This window comes from Perca flavescens, chromosome 4 (assembly GCF_004354835.1).
Source record: "Perca flavescens isolate YP-PL-M2 chromosome 4, PFLA_1.0, whole genome shotgun sequence".
Lineage (NCBI taxonomy): Eukaryota > Metazoa > Chordata > Actinopteri > Perciformes > Percidae > Perca > Perca flavescens.
In genome coordinates, this window is record NC_041334.1 from 16,629,734 (window position 1) to 16,654,598 (window position 24,865).

The 24,865-nt window shown below is 39.5% G+C and overlaps 1 protein-coding gene and 1 non-coding gene across 3 annotated transcripts in view; one reads left to right on the forward strand and one right to left on the reverse strand.

Moving 5' to 3' along the window:
- Positions 1 to 268: 268 nt before the first annotated feature.
- On the forward strand, positions 269 to 350 carry trnas-cga (transfer RNA serine (anticodon CGA)). The gene has a single exon. It is a non-coding gene; the product is annotated as a tRNA-Ser (tRNA).
- A 2,606-nt stretch (positions 351 to 2,956) lies between these two features.
- Positions 2,957 to 24,865, reverse strand: part of tafa3a (TAFA chemokine like family member 3a) — a 97,903-nt gene continuing 75,994 nt past the window's right edge. Inside the window, exons 1-5 of one of the 2 annotated variants that reach the window (XM_028576237.1) lie at positions 21,962 to 21,995; positions 21,404 to 21,571; positions 12,108 to 12,257; positions 11,128 to 11,252; positions 2,957 to 3,615 (exon numbers count right to left, since the gene is read on the reverse strand). In XM_028576237.1, coding sequence (XP_028432038.1) covers positions 3,604 to 3,615; positions 11,128 to 11,252; positions 12,108 to 12,257; positions 21,404 to 21,467 — 351 coding nt within the window. In that variant the 5' untranslated portion in view covers positions 21,468 to 21,571; positions 21,962 to 21,995 and the 3' untranslated portion in view covers positions 2,957 to 3,603. Of the gene's footprint in view, positions 3,616 to 11,127; positions 11,253 to 12,107; positions 12,258 to 21,403; positions 21,572 to 21,961; positions 21,996 to 24,865 lie in introns of those variants that run through there. The other variant, XM_028576236.1, reaches the window with a different exon arrangement.

A 24,865-nucleotide genomic window follows, 5' to 3' on the forward strand; every position in this document is an offset into this window, starting at 1 on the left:
GAGGTGTTCAGTACATGTATGAACCAATCTAACACCAAATCCTCAAACGTGACTTTATTGAGTCACCATTATCATTGAATGAATCAGGAGCTTTTAGCAGTGGAGCGCTACTTACTGGTGACTGACAGCACTGTTGTCAGCTCTGCTGGGACACACAGCACGTTAGTTCCTACCTAAAAGCTTATTTTAAGACCACAAAAGCCACATAAACTATCCTGATGTGATAACTCGCCCCCATCATTGGGTGCTGAGCAGGTGATATCATAAAGTCACAGTGGACGAGAGGTTAAGGCGTTGGACTCGAAATCCAATGGGGTTTCCCCGCACAGGTTTGAATCCTGTTTGTGACGTTGCTTCTTTGTGGCTGGTCAGAGGTAGAGTGAGTCATCATTTCCTCGAGTGTGCATGTCCATTGTCCTCGACCAAGACACTTAATCCTATGTTGCTCCCCAGATGCTGCTTTGTGCATGTCCAGCAATCCTAATAGGATTGGTTAAATGCAGGGATTCAATTTCACTACATTGTAAAGTACAATTGTATGTGAGGAATAAATAAAGTGTCTTCTTCACATAAACATATACAGTAGGTAAAGGCTAGTTTTATATTGAACAGCATGAACCAGCATGAAATGACTGAACTTACTTAAAACAGAATCAGTGCTGAACGTCGTGGTGTGTGGTGATGTGATCTCTTAGCTTAGACAAAAAAATGAACAAACAACATAGTTAGTGGCTATACATCTTTGAAATGAAGCGAACACAACTAGCAAAGTAATTTGTGATTCCCACAATAAAACATTTTCCCATCCAACTCAGCAAGTCAGTAAATAACCTTATTTCACCTTTAAACTTCCATATCCGTCACACCTGAGCTTATGGTGATGGAGAACACGACTGCAGTGAGGAATGCATTGGTTACAGGTGGCTCTGCCTGCACAACAGGTGACTTATCTACAGTATGTGATCCCTGGCCACTGCCAAACTCATCCCATGTGCATCCTGTCCGACTCATTGTGCTTCAGAGAATAAAACACCGAAGTCAATAGGAGCATACAGAATTGTCCAACAGCCAGCCGTCAGATGCACATTGTGGTTTCCAAACCCAGCATAATATATTTCCATTCAACTTTTGTGAAGGTCTTTTATGGCAGAGCAGCAAAACCCAGAGGAGCTATGGTATGAAAAGATCTTTCATTATTAATAGAATATTAGCTCACATAAAGGTGAATGACTGAATCATTGTGTTTTAACACTGCAGGGGCTGTAAAGTGCACAGAGGTTAATTCTCTGATCCAAGGGTAGATTTGTATTATTGTTTGTAGATAGAAAGGGATTTTCCATGGGATTGGATTCATGTCTTCCCTCTATGTTCCTCGGAGCACTGTGGTGGATTGCCTGGTCTGATTAATCTTAATGAATTATGCAAATAGCCTTTATCTCAAATAATTTAGCAATGTTTCGGTATTGTTTTATTAATGCACTTTTGAATTACGCTGTATAATCACGTAGCCTTTCCTCAGTCGTTTGCTGTTTGTAATTCATCGCCAGCTATTTATTAAATCCATGGTGGTCTCTGGCGAATTGCATGCAGGAATGAGAAATTAGTCATTACTGTAATTTAATGATTTCTAACCAAACAAGAGGCAACCTGGATCGCTAACCAAAGCAGCTCCCACCTCCCCTTCAGCGCCAATCCCTTGGGTCTGATCTTTTGGAGCGAGCCATCTACATTTTTGCTTAACTAATTATGGTTAGTATAAATAGCATTCTGCGGTGACTGCACTGTTTCAATTAGAGACGGAAATTGACTTACAAAATATAAAATTCCCCATAAAGCAGTGGTTTGTTTGGAGTCAAAACGCCCTTTAAATTGACTAAAGCTTTCTCTGCTTCAATGTGTGGAATAATGCAATCTTAGTAACAACATCTCTCAGATTATCATTCACACACAGATGGTATGCTGATGTTTGTCTTGAAAATTTACATTTCAGAAATGTCTCTTATTATCACATCAGAGGAGGGACTCCTGTATTATACTGTATGCCATGGTTTCATGTCCCTAAGGTACATGTATGTCACATGCAGGGAAAATATAAATACATCTGCCTCCTCAGAGCAGCGTGCCTCTAGCCTGTGTGGCCACCACAGAGAGATTGATGGAGCTCCATGTTGATTTCAGTAATCATAGTAACCACAGTATACAGTATGTATGTGTCAAAATGGATGGACATCTCACTCGCCCTTGGACTATACAAATTTGCATGGGTAGCATGGCTGCTAGGGCTAAATAATCCTTTTCCATTGTGCTTTGATTTCTGTCTTAGTCCCACCCTCCTGCTCCACGCTACCCAGCCTGAAGGTTTATTTTCTGCAAGCTTTTAATGACACGCACTAACAATCCTTTTGGGATTTCTAGCAGACAACGCCTTACTGGAAATCATTTGGACCACCACCCACCACCAATCATTGGTTGAGTAGCATTAACTTAACACAATAAAAGCAGGCTCAGACGACGACCACATCTAGTTTTGGAAATGCATTAAATAGGATTAAGGTTGTGTTCAAGTGAGAGCCAATTATCAGTCTCTCACCGGACCAGATTTCAGATGGCTTTTTGTAAAGTCTGCTCATTTTAAGAAACAGTGCTGTTAGATTTTCCCTTTGTATTTTTGAACATGGCCTATTTTTTACGTTTGCTGAATTTCACATTTCAGTTCCATCATGAACCCAACATTTATTTGCTGTGAGCTCTCCTCCACTCTCTCCTTTTTTTTTCAAAATTATTTGCTTGACCTGCTAATTTGAAGTCTCAGCAGCTCCTGCCTATGCAGCATTCTGGCCTGGTTTACAAAAAGCATTACACACCAAAAACCCAGATTTCCCTGAACAGCAATATCCATTGAATTAGATTTATTGAGATAATATTGACATTTGTAATCAATGGTAGTCACCAGGCTTTGAAAACAACAGATACCATTAAAACATTTTGGCTGAACTAAGCTGTGTTGACCCTTCTTCATTACATTTCTTCTAGGTTTTATTGTTGCGGCATCATCTTTTGTCTTTAAAAACAAGACATGACATCCTAACAAACTTAAGAAAGCCAAACACTTGGTAGATTCAAATCAACAACAAAAAAAGAAAGAGAAGAGGTACAGTATCTCCATAAGGCTAAAAGGAATGAAAATGCTTATGATCTCACTAGATCTTCAACACAGATATGCATCAAGAGCCCTGGGGCTCTTTGTGGCAAGAAAATAACACAAAAGCTTCACATCACGTTTTGTTTTGAGGGTGAATTTTTTTTCTGGTGTAATCCACAGTCTTTTAGTCAATAAATATCTTCACGGTTGAGTCTTCGCGTCCATAGGAATACATTTATAATACAAAGAGACATTTGGTGGGCAATAGAGTTCAGATACAGCTACTGTTGATGCTCCCTGTTCCTTTTCCTCCATTTGTTCAGTGGAATGTCTGTGATTATTGTCCTTGTTGGTCCCTGGTTTCAGCCAATCCTCAAAACATATGATATCCAAATGTCCTGCAACGTTGGTCAAAGAAACAAACATCTGGTACCAAACAAGGTTATCCTGGAAACAGACAACTATCGTGTGACCTAGAAAGAAAGAGAAAGAAAAGAAAAACAGAGGAAGATTGTGTCAGTGACTGAATGGATACAAGGGATGAAAATGGATTGGACTCATTAATGATGACAAATAGAAATAGTAACACTCTCAAAACCAATGCAAAATGACATGTAATATGACAGAAACCACTGGGAGAGGAGTGGAATAATTAAACCCACTTTACTTATTACAATTGAGCCATCATTAGATAAGCAGAAGTGTGGAAACATAGAACATGCATAGAACATCATGCTCGATGATTTCCATGCAAACAGGAGGAATATTACTATTCATGATGGCATACTGCTGCCATAAGTATTCTCAGACGTTTTCGTGAATATATTAAAGATTGAAAGATGCAGTATGTACTACTCTCACTTTAAGCAGAACTCTAAAAATACTCTCGGAGGTGAATGTTGTTCCTTGTAGGTTTGCCCTTTAAAAGTAGAACACAACTAACTTTTTGACACACACACACACACACACACACACACACACACACACACACACACACACACACACACACACACACACACACACACACACACACACACACACACACACACACAGGTGTTCCTGTATGAATATTTGCACATTACTGTCATTCAATTAGCAGTTGGCGGGGTCTCACCAGTTGAACCAGCGAGGGGTTTACCACACACAATCAGTCTTCCGAGCGATACGGTTCTAATATTCAGTGGCAGTGAGAGTTCTCTGCTGCTTAGAGCTGCAGCTGAAAACACAGTGCTTGCTGTTTGGGGAGCCACAATTTCATTCTCACTTCCATCTGACACTGCTCAGGAATCATGATGTAAGAGAGCATATGAAAATGATTTTGTCTTGCTACTGTTGTTGCAGCAACTGGCTGTCGACAAAGATTTATGCATTATAAGTCAAATTGCGTTATTTGGTCGCAACATTATCAGAAACAAATGGTTTTTAGTGATGGATTTCTGATATTTCTGCTAGTTGATAATTGTTATATATAAACTTTCTAGTTTACACATGTCCTGCATCGCCTCATTATAGAAGGAAAAAGTACTAAGATATACAAATATGAACACTATTGTAAATGCAGGAGCAACTTTCAAAGGGAATGTCATAAGAAAGAAGTGGACGGGATAAACAAGTTAAGACATTAACAAAACAATGTATATGGCAGTAGGAACCAAATAAGTGAAGCAAAGGGAAGCCTTATAAAAGCAATTAACATGCCGTGGTGTTGTGGTTTGTCACTGTGAGGGTTATCGGTGAGTAAACACACAAAGGGGAATCAGGAGAACACAAGGCAGCTCCTCAGGGTTTGATGCTTAAGCTGCTTCAGAATGGAAGCCCATAATTGACTGGTCAGCTGTAGGTGCAAAGTCCCATTGACAATCAAACTAAGAGCCTAACTTTGATGGAGAGCTACTAAAACACACATGTTAATATGCATGTGTGTGTCCAGTACTCATCTACTATTATCTAGATAAAGCGATAAAGAACTAAGCATCTCTGAATTTTCAAGCTTTGAATGCGGTGGTCTTGTCTAATTCTGTATTTTATTTAAGTATATTACTTCAAGTTGTGATATTGCTCTAAATTTGTAAATTGCATTAAGTGTCAGCCTCCAGCAATGTCTTAATGCACCTTTCAAAAACAAATCAATCATCAATAGAGTGATTTAGTTCCTCTTTAAAGGCTATCCATCGAACAAACGTCTCACACTGCCTTTCAGCCTTTTAACTCTAAAAATCCGTTTATTCACACACCGTTACTTACTGACAACACAGGGCAGAGGACTAGAATTTAACACATGGCTTGATTTAACTTCACTGACATTAGCTTGTTTTGAGTGAAAGATTTGACATATTTTTGCAGATTAAAACCACAAGATTTGTCTTAAAATATCTGCACAACTTAATCCAGCTAAATACCTCAAGAGATCTCTATTAGTTGATTGAAGTTGGTTTAAAGAGTACACCGGGAGTACAGCTTTTATAGGATCTGCAAATAAATTCTTCTCATACATGTGAATTTTGCCAATTTATTTTACAGTGATTTTAAACAACAGAAGAGTCAGCCACGTGCTGCATTTAATGCTGTTGTATCGAGGCATATGGTATAAGGCTCTTGGGTGGCAGAGGGGTGAAACGCTCCCAACAAGATCAGAGTTGAGGTGTCATGGCAGCAGTGCCTCCCAGCTAGGTTGCATGTACTAATGCATACTAATGTATATATGTATGTTTGTGGATGGGAAGCCAGTGAGGGATTGCGTCGCCATTGCACTAGCGCCTCCCACTGGTTGGTTTGGACAGCATTGCACTGCAGAGTGGCTTAAATCCATGGAGTTACTGCCTCAAAGTGACACTAAGAATGTGAATATTTTGTACCAAACCAACAAAGTCGTGATTGTGTTAATCATACCTGAATTTAGACCTGACTATCATTGTGTTGTAAAATTACGGTAGGATGCACTGCAGCAGTGGCTATGGACAATTTTTAATGCATTCTCCAGTGGTTGCACTATTTATCATTTTCCATAAAGTCATACTGCCTTAATAATATAACTAGTGCTTCAGATTGTTATATCATAATCTAGTCTCATTGTAATCTCACCGCTCAACCGTACCTATGAGCTGTCATTAACTTAGATGAAGCATCTGGAGGTCAGTCAACAGTCCAGGAGCTGACTTTGTCAATCAGGAGCTACATACATGCACACCGTGCTCCCAGATGTATTGCACATTTCCACAAGTCTCCCCAGTATAGGGAACAAAAACACACAATGGTACAGTTCAATTACTACATTCCAAGCTGCAAGTCATGATACAGCTTGTACAAAGGCTAGTACATCATCTTTTACACGATTTTGGTTCAGTAAATGTAAGGCCATGTCCATTACATATGTCTCGAAAATAGATCCACCTTAGACAGCTATCCATCACCAACCCTCAACACATTGTGAACAAGCATCAGAGTCCCTGTCAAGCAGAAAGGCTCTGTGGTTCTTTTGCCTTCTGTCCTCTGATTGATAGGAAGTGAAAAGCAGGAGCTGCCAGGGTTATAATTCCTGACATTACCAGCAGGACTATAAAACTAGCTGCTCCCGGACATGCAGAGAAAGAGCGAACAACTGGAGTGGTCCGAGCAGGGGCCTGTGGGGTGTTAAGATGTCTGATTTATTGATGCGACTTCATCATGAGGTGAAACGACACCATCATTTTTTATCAACAATGCCACCGCTGGACATCAAAGAAGAAATAATTTATAGTACTATATGAGGCACGTACAGCAACTGAGGAATACATTTCACCTATATTATTCATAAAAACGAAAACATATTATCACCTTGTAAAATTGTTGTGGCAAACATGTTGGCAAACAGTTGCTTAATTTTAAAGTATGTTATTGTCACTACTGTATAAACTACCCTTTCACATACATGTAGTAATTTGATCCATTACTTTTTAATTAGTGCAACTTTAGGTCACCAAAATGAAGACTTAAGACTTGTTGGACTAAATCTACTAAATACTTTAAACCATAAACCTTTAGAAGTTGATTTTTCATCTGGCTACGGGCAGGGTTTGAGTAGCCACACACATAGAATTGTATACAGGCCTTTCAACGTTTAGATGCCAGATCGTTTATACAGCATTTACAGACCTAAAAGCTTGTAACTGACTTTCAGTTTGCTTTTCCTTGAGACTTGCTTTGACTAAACTCTGGCATACTGAATAATAAAAAAAAGTGTCAACCAAAATTTTACTTAATCTACGAGTCCAGGATAGGTTTGATTTTTCAAGTAATTTTGAGAGAAACCGGCATCAATTTTCTCAAAAGAAACTGTCACTTCACTTGAACCTGAGCTGGATCCTCAGCAGAGCCCTCCATTTATTCCTCAGAATGATGTTAACCATCCAGGATGCCCGGGCAGAGGTTTCCCTCTAGCATACACAGCCCGTCTCTTGCTGGCTCTCTGTGGGAGGCAGCAGGGCCATGAACATGGAGCGACCCCCGCTGACTCCCAAATCAAAAAAAGAGTCTAGGTTCTGACGGGTTCTACTAGCCACCTGGACCCCTGCTTGTCTGTGCCTCTGTTTCTGCTTTCCCATGGCTGTGTGAGAGGGCATGAATTATTAACCTGGCTAAAATAAAAAGCTCTGCGCTGCGTCCTGGCCTCCTGTAGCCATGAATAATGGAAGATGCAGCTCAACTACAGGCATTTGGTAAGTCAAACACTCAGGCGTGATGGATGGCTCAGGGCCCAGACCCCCCCCCCTCTCTCTCTCCTCACCTACCATTCACTTCAGTTCTACCACACCCTGAAACCCAAAACACACGTCCAGATAACCTGTATTAATCTCTGGAAGTGCTACAGCTGGAGCCCTCCTGGCCTGCTCAGCACATCCCACTCGATGATTTGGCTTCCTGGAGGGATTTTTGTTGTTGTTCGTTTATCTTTCTCCCGCCTTTGTTTTGCTTCTCGCTGACCCTTTTGAAGGCGTATGCAAGCCTGCTCTGACTTGAGACATGACAGGAGATGGAGACATGTGCTGGATCTCTGCTCAGTTTCCCAGAGGCTGCGCTTCCCAATTTTTACCGATGAACTTGCCTGTTTAACAATCACACTGTTTTTTACAGAGGTGATCATTGATTTTCCCTTTGTTCAATTGTCATGTGCTGTATGCATCCATAATAATGAACGTCCGTTACATTCAAGCCATTGGCAAATGAGTTGCTACAAAGCTACTTAAGGCTTTTAGCTCCACACAACTCTCTCTGGATTTCTCAGTATGGCTATGTTCACAAGATTGTGGAAGGCTTGTATCATGTGGACATGACAGTTTTGTTGTCATTACTTAGAATTCCTCATGGGGGCGGCAGAAACTATGCACTATAGCTTTAACTTTTTGATTGTGTGATTGACTATCACATTATATTTATAGTATTAGCGTTACATGGCGTCACTCTCGAATCGTGCATTATGCAACATAAGTTTAACACTGGTCTTGATTGCTGCTTCTTCTGGTGAATAGTCAGGAGTCACAATGACGGTAACCTGTGGCTGTCTGTGAGTATTTATCCTCGATGTTCCACTTCCAGGATTGCTCCTGTGCCACAGGAAATTCCGCTGGATGCCGACTCCAGTGGATTTATGAGGACTATGGTTAACTGCTCCTCAGATCTCTGCATGGTAAATTGAGACAGCTAGCTAGACTATCTGTCCAATCTGAGTTTTTTCATGCACGCCTAAAACAACTTTTGAACGTACATGTTCCACCAAAACAAGTTCCTTCCCGAGGCTATTTTGCAGTGGCTCCGTGCAGAACAATTGTGATTGGTTTAAAGAAATACCAATAAACCAAAGCACGTTTTTTCCCGGAATGCTGTATGGACTAGCCAGACCCTCCTCTGCAGAGTGGTGAAGGAAGGTCTGGCAAAGCGAGACTAGTTAGTATTGAACTCCTTGTAGTGTGCAGTGGTTGATGATACGGCAACCTGTTCTCATTCCCAACTCATCAAATATGGCAGCTTGGTCAGTGGCCCTCAGTGTCTGATACGGACACACAATGCACTATTTATCGTCTGTATGAGAAGCACTGGGCTGTCTTAACAACTGCTCTACCATGGCACTTTAAGTTGCGTAGTATGAAGAGCGACAAAGGTAGGTAGCACTATTAAAGACTGACACTCCGTTTAAGAAGGTAGGTTGGGGTGGTGGATGGTTCAAACCACACAGGACTTTCACCCAGGAGGCCGGGGTTCTTTCCCTGTTCGTGTCCCGTGTGTCACTTTAGTTACATTACAAACTTACTTCTTTTGACCCCATCCACAATTTCTCCTAACCCTAACTACGTTTTTTTTTACGTAGTTTTGTTTGAATTCACAATACTAACCACTGGTTTGTGTGTTCAACCAGAGTGAAGCGTCACAGTTTGAGGCGGGTACCCAGTGCGTTGACAAGTGACGCCAATGTGAAAACGTCAGTATGTGACGAGTCCGGATGTAGTTTTGTTTAAATACACAGGACTCCAAAGGGGTACCCAGAGCGTTCAGAAGTGACGTCCTGACCAAATGGCCGTATTCGACAAGTTGGGAGTGAGAATGTGTTGGATATGAAGGTCATATTATGTGCTGTGCTTAGTTTGCCTAGAGCTGCCATGTTCATGATGTTATATCAGTCTAATCATTTGATATCTATACATATGTATGTGATAATAAAGTTGAGTTCAAGTGAATCAATGTTCTATCAACCCTGCAATTCAGATTTTTGTGAAATTATACAGTAGGACCATGCAGAAACAAGACAAATGTCTTGTTGCATATATTAAAGTGACACATCATGTATATTCATAAATCATTTTGACACTAAATATTCTGTTTTGTAGTTAGGCTCTGTGTTAATACAAGTGCAGATTCAGCTTATGATGAAAACGCTGAAAATGATTAATGATTATTCAGGAGAGCATTGGCGTCATAGAAAAGCCATCAAACTACAGTATATTTTTGAGTGCCTATCACTTTTCAATCAAATTTGTGAAATTGCAATTTAATTGCCCAGTTTGTCAGTCTGAAATTACAAGCTTGACAAAACAATCTTCATAAATGTCATAATGGAATATATTTATAAAAGCTTGTACAGTATAAATTATATATTTTATATTATTACGGCAGGATAGTCACTGTGTGGCTGCTATGTATCAGATGTTTCACTCACTGTTTATTGAAGAACATCTAAAATAGTAAGAGGCAAGCTTGACATACCTGACGTGATGAAGCATAGAGTTTTCTCATGTCTCTTTAAACAGCACATGATGGGCAGTTTTTCAAACCATGCTAAAATAATATATCTGCTATCACAACATCCTGTGGTTTGTCTGTTTGCTTTCACGCCACAGACCAACTGCAAACTGCATTTTTTAAATGATACTCTGGTATACTGGTATTGCATGGGAGTGGATGTCTTGATTTTGGTTTGGGAGCAGCCTCATTAGAACATCCTGCTCTATCCCCCTGTGTTGCCTGTTCTCTTCCCAACTGTGCACAATTAGTCCCTGATATCCCTGATTGCTGACAACCCGATCTACTTGGCTCTACCGAATTAACAACTTAAGTAAAAATACAATAAACTGACTGTTCTTAGGCTACCACAACAAATTGCAAGATGTAGCTAAGTAGATAGCTGAACTAAACTCACCCCTTCCCATTGTTGCAAGCTGATCGCTTTAAGAAAACACTTCATTGACCCTCCCCTGTGAGTCACATTTTCCTCTCCTGCTGCCTCCCACTCTGCCTGCCCACTCTTCATCTCTCATCTGAAGTTGATAAAAAGAAATCCCCTACAGTGCCCTCTTGTTTCCTTCTTTTTCAAAAACGTATCTAGCCCTTCTTCATTATTCTCGGGGCATATATCTTTACAACTATTATCCAAGGCCATGGCCAGACTTTTACGCATAATAATTTGAGAATAGCTAGCATCTACCTTCAAATAGTGAATGTTTGTGAATGTAACCCACCTTGGTTGTCTTAACTTTGTTTCCTGTACTGCAGCTCCAGCCTTTGAGATCTGGCAGCACTTTACACTCTTCCCCATCCATGCAAGGATGCATCTGGCACCACCACTTCTGTGCAACTATGGATGCTGTGAGGAAAATAAAAGGAAGAAAACAGTAAAGAAAAAAATGTAGGTACTGGAGGCAATTAGCAACATGCTGTTTGAAAGTGTAGCAAGGTTCTGCCCTGCGTTGAAGCAAAAACAAGCACCTTTGGTTTCTATACAAATCACAGTGATTGAAGAGAGTGTCTTTTGATCTTTGGCTGACAGAGGAGACCCATCAGTCCTGCCCCGATGTGTTTTCAGGTTTGAATAACAGGGCGTTGGTCAATGTCAAGCCGGTGAGTGTTGTGAGCAGGTGCGTGCATTGTGAGGAGGGTGAATGTTAGTATGTAGGAGGGATGGTAATACAAAGTGCAGCAGAGGTTAACGCGTCAAGGTCTGAAGTTGCTCCAAGGAAGCCTACAGGGGAGAAACAGCTTCCCCTGACATTTCTAAAGTGAAAAGACAACTGTCAAAATCTAGGAAGTCCCTGTCACAGCAATTACAGTTAAAAGAGGAGATGAGGATCGATTCACCTGTAACTAAGGCTACTTTTGACATGATATTAAATGACCTGGCCTTCTGTCTACTCGGCTGAACACAGGGTCTGATATGGCCTCGACAACAGACAAAGGGGTGATTGAATGAACTGGTGGGCGATTTGATTTTGAGGATTATAAAGCCTTCGAGACACAGCAGCAGGATCACGGAAATTTCAACACTCTTTTTTTTTGTCTTCTTTCAGACAATAAACCTCTCATTCCCAAATAATCAGTGAAAAAAGCACCAGAGGCACAGTGACAGGTGTGACAGTGTTTGCACCATTCTGCTTTTTTTTGTATCCTATTCAGAAGTCAGTCTCAAATCCTTTCCCAAACTATAATAAGAAGCTTGGCATACCATCTACACAAGATGGAGCCGCTCTTGTTGTTCCCGCCACCTGTCCAGGGAAGCAGGAGCACTTGACAGTCTGGGATCTCTCTTCGATCTTGTTCTTGTTGCAGCATCGGTGTGCGGCAATTACCTCACAGGTTCCCGCTTTTACATGAACTGGAAGCACAGACAAACACAATTGTTAGAATGCATGGGACGGCCCTCTGCTACAGTAATTCCATCTTGTAACCAAAGCATTAGAGCAACAAATACAGTAATAGAACATTATATGCATTATATGTATACTTGTAAATATGGGTTGTGTCTTTTCTTTTATGTAAACAGGTGCTAAATGCTTTGGGCTTTTTGATTGTTTGACAAGGCTTGTCCAGCTGCAAGTTAGATGAGAAGATTGATACCACTCTCATGTCTGTACGGGGAAACAGCTAGTCTGGCTGAGGGCATTTGTCTCTCAGCACAGTCTTGTTTCAAACATCCAAAGACAATGGCTACTTGAAATCCAGGACATCCCCCAGGTGGAGCAGCCCCACCTGTCCATGTATCCTTGAGCAACATACTTAATCCACTGACTCTGCACCCCAACCAGAGGACGATAAGAGAATTTCCAAATGCAACATCAAAAACACACCTACTTCTAGAAAATGACTTTATTAACATCACTAAACTGCTTATTTACGTGTAAGAACATTACAATATCAATTACAAGGACACTGTTTTCACTGCCTAAGTTAAATCAAACATCAATACTGCTCTCTATTTTATATTCATTACTTTTCTGCATAGGCTCATCACCATTCTGAGCATGTTTGTCTATTTACACGTAAGAAAGAAAAAAAAAAGCATTTGAAAAGTTTTGACATTCCTTTCAGATAAGCTTTAATTATGCCTGTAAAGATTTTCAATTTGGAACTTGACTTGAAAATAGATTGCAGTGAGCTTCCATCTTCCCATTAGCTACCAATCCTGAAATCTTATCTACAACATTAAAAACATTTTGCTTCCAATCAATAAGGTGCTATTCACATTCCCACAAAAGGCAAGACAACAATTGCCGATTGAGTGCTTTTCACCGAGCAGAAACTTACTGATGCAAAAACAGGTCAGGCTCCATGCCCTTGATGTGATTATTGTTAAGCCACCAGCACGCCCCCCCGATCAAAGTTAATTTCAAAAGTTGGGATAACTTGGATAGAATATTCAAACTTTGTTTAAGAGACAGATGCGCATGGACAATAGGTAATCACAAAAGGTGCAACGAGCAAAGACAATCATTGTAAATCACCTGATTATGTGGAAAAACAAATAGCATGTTACCTGTCAGTGTCAAGAAAGTGCTCACTAATTATAACTGGTCAGCATCACAAATCACAAATCAAGACTGCAATACATAATAAGATAATATTTCTATACATCTCCTACAATATAATTGAATTAGTTGTCAAAAAAAAAAAGTGTCAAGGGACAGATGTCACACAAAAGCCTTTAAAATGTTCTCAACCTTGTCTGCTAGTCTCGCACGTGCTTCATTGGATGTGGTTTTTGCTGTGAAAAGGAGGAGAGAAAGCTACAGTGCAAGCTGCGGCTAGGTCTGGCCTGGGACTCTCGTCTCATTAAGGTGCAGGAAGCGGCTGTTTGGGGCTGCCCGTGTGGAGAGAACTGCTGATTAAAACTGGAGCTGCTGGCGAGGGTCACTGACTCCAAGGCTAGACCCAATACCACCATGCAGTGTGGACAGGATGAGAGTTCAGAGAGCAGGGCGCTGTGGTCAGCCCAAGCTGGTAACGATCCATAGGAGAAGAAACAACCATGAACTGACTACTGTTGTTACAGGATACTGAGTATGTGAGACAATAGAGCACAGAAAGTGTATTAAAAAACTAGGGAAAGAACTTAACTAAACTGAAGTAATAAAGATATAAGAAATATTAATTTACAAAATTAGACAAAGCACACACTCTTGGCTCAATTAAGCACGATTGAAATATATGACATTTTGGGAACTTATTAGCTTTTTATGCAATGAGTGTTACATGAGCAGATTGATACCACTCCATTGAAGCTACAGTCAGGAGACGTTAGCTTAGCATAACTCACTGTAAAACCACAACTTATCATTTTTGCAAAGACTAATATGTTTTAATTATTGAGCTTTATTGGAGCTGGTAGGTGGATTTATATATATATATATATATATATATATATATATATACATACATACATATATATATATATATATATATATATATATATATATATATATATATATATATATATATATATATATATATATACACACACCTTTGGACAGAGCCATGCTAGTTTTCCTGTATTTTCCAAAATGTTGAACAATTTCTTTAAGAATATATTGAAGAAAAAGAAAATGTGGAAAGGGTGATGTACAATTAGATTTTATTTGTTTTGCTTTTTTTTTATTGCATAGTTTTTATTTATGTTATCTTTATTATTAATTTATTTTGTTCAGATTTTGAACTTCTTATGTTAACGTCGTATGTTATAAGTTAATGACTCTGGCTACTAAAGGGTTCTGGATGGTTCTTTGTTTGGGGAAAAAAAGGAAAATTAAAAAGGTATAAAAAAAACATTTAAAATGGAGAAACATTTAGAACATCTTTTATGAATCATTTAACATCCATGTATTATTTAGAAAACCCTTTGGGCATGTTTCACACAAGCAGATGTGTGTATATTACTGCTATTTATTTCTCATGTCCTTTCAGTCAAACATACATGAATGCATACATTTCAGAGCTGCAGCTGGGGGCAAGAGTAAAGAGGCCAATGTTTTGCTCAAGGACACTTTGCCAACGGTTGGATGTCCATTGACCCTCTGATTCCCTGGTTGTATAATGGTCTGTCTAACCACCAGGGTCACCCTGTTCACAGTAACCATGCTCTTCATATGGCATCAATAGGCGCAACGGAGTGTGAGAGGCGTTAAGTGTAACACACATGTAGGAGAGAGGCTGCCTGTTTTCTCCATGAGCTCCGTGTGTGTAAATGGCTCACAACACCTGTGATCAATACACTTCTAATAAAGCACTTAGACTGTCATCAGTTAGAATCACCAGGCCCCCACGTCAGCAGAAAGGTGAAAGGACAGAGATCACTAATGAGAGCTGGCATAAGGCCCAACCCTTCAACCAATCAATACCACTTTGAAGCAGAGCACACACACTCACAATCATATTCATCGATCCCTGACTGATAAAGGTATCAGTAGAGCAAATATAAAGCATTTCTTTTAGAGGTTGTCTCCTAGGACTAACTAATTGGGATTAGGACTGGGTGATAAAACATGAAACCTGCATCTCTATATTTTTTATTAAATAATATATAATTGGTCTACATTTGGTGACACATATTACATTCTCTATTTGTGTTATGGTCATCAGTGTTATAGGAGGCATAAACATAGAACTAATACATTGTTCACCTATTTTTATTATAAATACAGCCTACCAACATTCTGCTTTCTCCTTTTTTGGTGTAAAATACTTCATCTTGTCGAGCCACCACAGCTGCAAAGTTATGTAAGACAAAAACCAGGCAAGTGACCAATTGATCAGAATTTGGCTGACAGAAATACCTGGCATAACTTGAACTTGCATGACTGGCTTTGCAAGTTCATCCCAGATTCATATTTCAGCATTAGTTTAAATTCACATCTACTCATCCTAGCCCAGTATCCCCAGGAATTACATTCATATTGGATCATTTGCACCGTGTGATTTATGTTCAGTGCAAATATTCAATTCATGTCATATCCTTTTGTCTGTAATTACAAGCAACAGAATCCTTGTTGTAATTCCAAGTCGTAGATATTGGGCATTTTTGAAAGTGTCCATAACTCCTATTATATGAAAAGAACTAGAGACAAACCGTTGGCAAAATGGCTGCAAAGCCCCCATTGCTGGCTGTTACATCTAAATAAAGTTTGTACCTGGTTTTACTTCTTCTTGGGGGGAACTGTTGTGTTTCTGTAAATTACAGAGTGTGGTCTAGACCTATACTCTATCTGTAAAGTGTTCTGAGATAACTTCTGCTATGATTTGCCACTATAACTTAAAACTGGATTGAACTTAAACAGATAGAAACGTAAAAGCTACTTAAATGGAAAAGGCCAGAATGCAGCTTAATGCAAAAGTAGTGTGCCTTTTATGTACAGTAAAGGCGAAAAGTAAAATTATAAGGGAAGTCATCTCGGATTTATGTTGGAGACCGAACTTAGCATCTTAGCAGGCCTGCAAATAATGATTGCCATTTTTTACAAACCAATTGTTTTAGTTGCCTAATTTTAAAACATACATAAACCAGAATGTTTATTTTCCATAATCACAATCATAACCACTTTTTAAACATCGGTACTGAATGTTAAAAAGGTCGTCAAAAAACTGAGTTTTGTAGAATCAATTTCAACATTCTGCTCTCTACAGGGGAGTTGAACAAGTGACAGGTTTGTAGTGACAGCTGTAATAAAACACAACAACACTATTTTTCAAGCTGTTTCATAATAGTATGCCTAAACATCTGTACATCTTTTGGGAAAAACACGATACTTTCCAAGAAAAAGAATCATCCTGTAGAGTCTACATCCTGTTTTATATCCAACTGTTCTCCAACGGTCTTCATCATTCTGAAAAAAAATTTAACGAAGAAGAAGAAACTTTATTATTCGTCACATAATCGTATAGTACAATGTAGTGAAATTCCATCTCTGCATTTAACTACAGATCCACCGAATCCAGATTTTTGAGGTTCGGCCGAATACCGAATCCACTGGTTAAGATTCTGCCGAATCCGAAACCGAATATCGAATCCTACTCCCACCCTCAGTCCATTAACACAGTCCCACTGTTTGTTCTGTGTAGGGCTAGCAAAGCTGGTAATGGTCGTCTGTTTAACACAATGTTTTAGCTGTGACTGTCCTTCCTTTGCCGTACCTGAAGTTGCTGCATTTTGGCTGCTGTCTGTAGATTCCTTCATGCACAACTCGTATTCTTTCGGATGTTTCATACGCAAATGTTTTAACAGCGGCGATGTTGTGTATTGTTTAGGGCCCTTGCCACCACGAGACAAATCGGCATTGCAAATTGAACATGTAGCTCGACTTGAATTGCCTTCTTTTGACTGAAAGTACTGCCAAACAACACTTTTTCTGCTCTCAAGTTCCATTTTCACTTTCTCACAGCCTACTGCATTGAACGATCCACCTACGTAAACACCTTCCCGTAATCAACGGCGGCGTCATTTCGGCCGAATCCGAATCCTGGATTCGGTGCATCCCTACATTTAACTCATTCTAAGCATTAGGAGCAGTGGAGGCTACATACAGTGTCCAGGGAGCAACTACTAGCAATTACTCCTGTTACCTAAAAAGACCAAAAATTAAGTTGCATAAAGTAGGTAGTGTAGGAATTTTGCGTAAAAAGCATTACTAATCTTGTAATATTTTTAGTAGAGAATGGCTGTATTTCCGCAGTAATAAAACTTTTGCTCCATTGATTTGCCGGTCCAGTCAGAAAGAGTGAGGGGAATTTACGCAAATTTTAAAACCCTAAAATATTTGGGGCTTTTGAGTAAACATTCAGGGCTGGAGCCCCAAAAATCACCTCCTCACTCTGACCTTGAACTACAAAGAAGATGATTAAATGAAACTGATGATGAAACATGCGCCGGTTTCTGACAAGCAGTTGGTTAGCCAATTTATTAAACTACTGTGTGTCAAACACTGGAAACTACACAGTATTGTGCATTGGTTCATGGTGAATAGTGTGGCACATCTAAAAGTAGAAAATATAAACCTATCATTACGTTTATGGGGGTAAAAGGCATTTATAAATAAGACTGCAATGTGTAAATCCTCTGATACAAAAAGCAGAGTTGACGGATGCACTCCTTTCAATGTGCTTATTTTACTTGTCACATTGCCCACTGCACTCTCTTTGACCTGATATCATGTTTTTCATGCAGCAGTTAGCTAACGTAACGACAAAAAATGGGTTGAAAAAAGAGAACCATTTACCTTGACTTTATTTATAAAATGTGTTCATTGGTCAATCTGCATTCTTACATTTGGTAGAAATTAATTAGAAACGATGTGTTTAATTCTAACAGCTGCCAGACATTCACCCACAATAAACTATTAATAAAGAGGTTTGAATGGAGTACATTATTGATTATACATGGATGAATTTTGTCGGAAACTAAACAAGTATACCATCACAAGGATCCATGGTCAATCTGACACTAAATGTATTTTTATTTGTATGAACAGTGTTTTGAAACTGGCAGCAGTAATAATTCTCTTATATAGGCCACATGTACATTAAAAGTAGAATGTAATTTGTTTTTTAACTCAAAATAAATTTGGTGCCAGCTCAGGAAGCCCTTGAGAAATCCCACTGGAAACTTTGGGGCAACACTGTACATTCACTTCTGTACTGAGACTCGTTGCCAGTCACTGGGTAAAGTGCTCTTCTGTTGTTCTTATCAAAGAACTAATCATGCAGGTTAGAACAACGCCACAGGTGCTTTCAGCTTCTGCAGCAACCAAACAATTGATCTAACATGCAGGTAGGGAGACATCACAAACAACACACTGTTCCAACTGTCAGCTGCATGATTGGCTGTATCATCCTCACCTGCCCAGCCAAGCACAAGATACAGTAATAGAAGCACAACGGGGGATAAATGAAACACTGAAGCACGGTGTCGATTCTGATGTTGACAGGGAGACTTCACTGATCACAACAAGCCAGAATCAGAAATAAATCACGTCAAGTGCACATTACGTTTTATATGTCATTGTGATGCTGATGAGGTATTGTATTAAGTAATTGTAAAAGTAAAGGTATTGTAAAAGTATATGATTAAGTCCTAAAAATAGCCTGTCAATTATGTGAAATTATGTATGAATTCCTGGAGTAGAGTCATTTTCTTAGTGCACCAATTTCGGTAAGCTTCGTTTCAATGTATCGACTAATTGTTTAGTTGATTTAATCAACAGATCTGTAAATCTGAGTTTCTCCGCAAAGTCATGCAAAAGGATGCATATATTGAATAAGATAATGCCTCCTTTGTATATTTAAACAACATTTCAGAAAACATGTAATACAACAAATAATTGCCTTAATGAAAGTAATTAAAGTAGGTTTCACGGTGATATCTATTAGGTAAAATGTCAACCCTTAATTCTTGTGTTTACCAGAGATGGGCTCGTACGTTTCTTGGAAATAAGTCATTCAGCAAGAAAAAAGCATAAAACATGACTAATCGACTAAAGAAATCTAAGTTGACTAAGACCAAAACGACCGATTAGTCGACTAATCGACTAAGAGGGAGCAGCCCTACAAAACTGCCAATTTTTAAAACATTTCAGAACTTTTTCAACTACAAACTAAAAAGACAGAACTGCCTTAAGAAAGCAACTGCTTAACATCACAAAGCACTCATTAAAGTTGAATTCCATAACTTTAAAAACATTTTGGAACTGGCGAAGCTTTAAGTGTTAAATATGCAAATTATTGGCAAAAGTGATAAAGTTAGACAGCATCAGTAATTCTTAACTTTACATGTACAACCTGAGAAACCCAATCCACACTTTTCAAACGCAGCTGTGTTTCTCCAGCCACTGTACTGTGCTATTTCACCAGATGATATTAGAGCTGGAGCCAAACATTGGCCGGCTGTATATCTGTGATATTAGCTTATCACAGATAAACTGTATCTCTATCAGAGATACAGCAAAAACGAGTTTTCTTCAAGGTGCTCAGTGGACATAAAAGTTTGAATTCATCAAGGACTTACTGTACCACATGACAAAAAAGACACAGAGGTAGATTTACTAACACTAGCACAGTTTACGCTGCGTCTGTTTATGCGAGTTCGGTAATAGCGTATGCTATGCTTCCTCATTTTGTGTAGTATTGATCAAACCTGACACCCATCAGGCAATCAGCGCATACTCCGTCCTCTAGCGTAATCAGCGCACCTCTAAAAGAGAAAAGAAGGGGCCCGCATGTATCTATCATGGATCTTCCAACGGGAAAAAGAAAGCGCAAGCTTAAATTTAGGGACGATGAAATTTACCTATTAGCGCATGAAGTAACAACAAAACTGAACATACTACAGGTTAGAACATCCACACCCTCGGGAAAAAATTTAATTTGGATTGCCATAACAAATAAAATCAACTCGTTATCATCTACACGGAGAGAAGTGGAGGAGGTAAAAAAAACGGTAGCAAGACATAAAGTACAGAATAAAAGTGAAGGTAGCGTACAACTGGGCACAATTGAGGAGAACCGTATCAGGTCCACCAGAAATAGACACGCTATCTACTACTGAAGAGGTGGTGCAGCAAACACTTGTTGCTGAACAGGTGGAAGGTGTGGACGGCATAGATACTGCTGAGATCTCTGTAGAGAATGAAGGCATGTGTGGTCTGTTATGATACTGTTGTGTTGGTTTTATGTATCATTATCATTCATATGTCAACCCAACTGATGGGGTTAAGTCATTAAAGAGAGTGTCATATAGTTAAATAATCACAAAATTGTTCATCAAATCTGGAACAGACATGGAAGCGTTTTTTTAATTTAGTTTTTAGTCTGCTGCCATTGCAGCGAGATGCTCCTCCATGTGGCAGGCAATCTGCGAGTTTACCGAGGTGCGCCCGGTTTGTAAATAGCCCGCATCGGTTAAATCAGTCTTTGTGAACAATTAACGCCTGGAAACAGGCGCAAACGGCTTGATAAGTCTAGCCCACAAAGTCTTGAATATCAATGACCTGTTACATAACCATGCCTCAGGCAGGGAAATATTCAGATAAGGCTATTTCATGGTTAGCTACATCACTCTGATGCTGATTCACTGACATCAGAGCAACGAAAACACACAAAATATGATTTCCTTTTTAATGACTGTTTGGAACCGTAGAGGAATCAATAAGCAGTAAATCACAGACAGTATTTACACTGTTATCAGCTGTGTACACTCCAGCACATCTTCACGCCTATGCAGGGTGCTGAGATTGTATGGAAGAACATAATTACTGAAGTACATTACAACATTTTAATAATTGAACCAATTACACAGCAATTTGCAGTCACTTATAAAACACACACTAATCAAGAACCTGGTTATCTAAACACCAAGTGCAGAGATCAAAACAGTACCCACTTGACAGCCCTTGGTAACCAATCATTCAAGGCCAAATTGAGTGCCCAAAAACACTCAGTTGAATAAATGTCAAATGAAATGAGCTTTTTTTTTTGACCTACTTGTTGACGTATTTGCCTGACAGGAAACAAACTTCTTTATCAACTGAGGCATCAAGTCCGGCATTCACCACAGAAGGACCGAGAGCAAAACATGCAGCGTGTATTTTCTGTTTCAATCCGGCCTCATGCAGCGATCTGCCAGTCTGCCTTTTCCAGTCAATCAAAACACTGAAAACAAAGTCACATCCTGGCCACAGGCCCAGACCACAGACACAGCAGCAGCCATAAAAACAGAGGTTGTAGGCCATACAATGGAGACAGCCTTTGAATAAGTAATGATTCAAATCATACTGTTTGCTCCAGATTCCGACTACACATTTTGGTCAACTTAAAAAACCTTTAAACATGCTGAAAACCACTAACTGCAGTATATTTTCCAGGTAATAGAAAAGATGCTTAAGGACCAAAGCTGACAGTCTCATACAGCCAACAACACTCATTAACATGCGATGGGAGAGTGTATTAAAATAGTTTCAGGTAAAACAATTCAAATGGTTTGTTGACACATTTAACAGTCTGTTGAAAGGGAACTATGCAGTTTTTTTTAGCTTAATTTACCTTAACTGAACAGCTTCGGAGTCATTGGAATGGTTATATGACTTTTTTCTAGTTGAATGGTGGTCGTCTTGCTTCCCCCTAGCGCCTGTGAGCGGAAAAACCACCCTTGCAACTTTCAGCCGGCGGGCCACCGGCCTCAGCGTCAGGAAGTATTGCGTGAGATCAGGTCTCGCGATGTAACAAATTGCTTCAAGGCACTGCACACATTTCAGGAACCGGCTAACAAGGTAGCTATAGAGTTTTTCACACTATCGTTATGGCTGAGCCGGCAAAAAAGAAGCAGAAAGCTAGGAAAGCGTTGTCTGAGGAACAGAGGAAGAGGAAACGGCAGAGTGACCGAGCAAGGAGTCAGACACAAGTAAACATAATAGCTGCCAAATATCTATTCCGAAGCTGTAGGGGGAGCGCTATAGAGAAACCTGCGAGCAAAAAGCGAAGAATTGGCCAAAACTGCATAGCGCCCCTATGATGTGGCAGCAAACATACCAGAGACATACTGAGGTATTGGTTTATAAAACATTCATTCATCTTGCCTAGTGCGGAACATAAAAAGAACTCTCACGAGACCACTGTTTAATGGGATTACCATATTCAGAAGAGACTGACTCTTTTTCACCCAGCTGTAAACCTGCTGAGCTGACAATCTGACCCAAATATGCTCACGTCAGAGAGAGAGAGACTGAAGTAGGAGTTTAGTTTAAAGTGAAATTAGTAATTCTCAATCTGATTGTTATTTTAATATTTTCTGTTCATTATGAATGATGGTCAAAAAAACATTTAACTCAGCTCCTAGTTTGTAGAGATATGGCAAATGTGGACTCAGGCCTCCAACAGCTTTGCAAAAAAACGTTTAAAAAACAAAACAACCTTAATGTGGATGTGTCACTGGTAGTGATTAAGCGAGAATGATCACCTGACTCTGCAGTTATCTTTGTTTTAGCCACTTTTAGCTTATTATTTTGTTATTTATGGCCTGCAAGTTTACAGTTTTGATTCAGTCTCACTGCTCTCATTAGCATGGTTTTCAGTTTTCAGTTTTCTAATATACCTACTATACACTACCTGACCAGCACCAACCAGCAGGAAGACAAAGTTAGCCACTAGCTGGTAGTGAAGCATTTAGACGATAAAGAGCAATGTATTTCTCTCAGGAGTTGGTGGAGACCAAAACTGAGGTAAAAGGAGAGTGAATGTTGGACTTACGTTTGCCAGGTGGAGACAACTCTAAATGAATGCTGATGTTGCTTTCAACTTGCCAGCTGATCTAACTACCTGTCATAGTTAATATAATATACTATGCAGTTCACTACAACAGCTACAGGAATTTCCAGGGGACTACTTTCTGTTAACTTTTGTTCGACTTAGAGGTAAGTGTATTGGTGCAAGTTAAGAATCTGTCATGAGGTAAGAGTAGTAGTAGTAGTAATGTTGTCATAGCACCCCAAAATCTCTTAGGGAAAGAGGTTTGGGTGGTTGGTCGATTGGGTTGTCTGACTTTGGAGCAGGAAACCCCTGTTCCCGTTCCCATTCCCATCTCTTATTAAATGTTAACGGAGGCTCCTTTTACCATGAACACAATTTTTCCTTAACCAAGCATAGGCGGAGTTTGACATTCGAGCCAGGGGGGGCAACAACAAAAAAACTCATTTTAGCAGCTGAGACCTGGGAACACAGCACGAGCACATATGGACAAAACAAACATGCTAACTAAACATATGTTTATTTTTTAAAGCAGATTTTAAATTACATTGTAACAATTTAACAATTCGCCCTTATGAAATCCAATCGCGGCACAGCTGTGTTGGAGCACAATAGACAGGCGGTGGCGGAATTCCCCGACACTTAAATTCAACTAACATGTAACAGTGAACAATCAGTGTTGGACCTAAAGTGTGTTGAGATGCCTCTCCAAATGCAGAAACCAAGCGCAATCACACCATAAAACGTTAAGACACGTTAAGAAAAAAGATCAGTATTTTGCCGTAATCCAATGACATGAAAAAAAGTAATCCACAGCTATCAGTAGATCCACAAACAGAGTCACGGTGTATCCAGCAAGGCCTATACTACGCACGTCACATTCACCAGTCAGCTCCAAACAGGTGAACGAGGTGAACTTCGCCGTTTAAACAAAGTGGAATAAAACGTATAAAAATCCAAATCTACACAAAACGCGCAATCAATTAGTAAGCTGACAGCAAATTTATATACATGACATTTAGACAACCTTTATTGCAACGTTGGCACGGCAAGATGTCCAAACTAGTGCAGCAGTAATTATCGTTTTTTTGCGTCCTGCATATGCATCGACAATGGTCTCAGGTGAGAGCCAGAGCCCTGAAAAAATATTATTTTTACTAAAGCAGTATATGAAATCAGATGTATTACCTATCACCATTTAGTTGTTTTGTGTTATTTAAAGTATTTATAAAATATCTGGTTATGCCAGAAGTAATTATTCCACTCATTTTTGAAACAATGCAATTACCCGTTTCAGTTACCAGGGGGGGTAGTGCTCCCCCTGCCCCCCCCCGCAAACTCTGCGCATGTAACCGAGTAGTTTTAGCTGGGTAAACCTAACCATAAAGGTGGCAGATGAGAAAATTACCATATGAGTCATTTGTTATGATGTCATGATAATTTGTGGAAGCATTGTTCAGAGGGCTTCTTGGATAATTTCTATTAGTTTGAGGGGTTTTTTGGAAGCTGTAGGAGGCTTGAGATCCTTTCCCCTATCAACAGAGTTGTTGGCAGAATCATTGTTTCCCATATCTCTACAACAGGATGGTAAGAAAATGTTATATTTGCTATATTATATTGGACAAAAATATAAGAATAACAACAGTGCTTAATATATCCAGTGGTATATTATTCCTCTGAGAGCACCCAGACCAAGAATCAAGC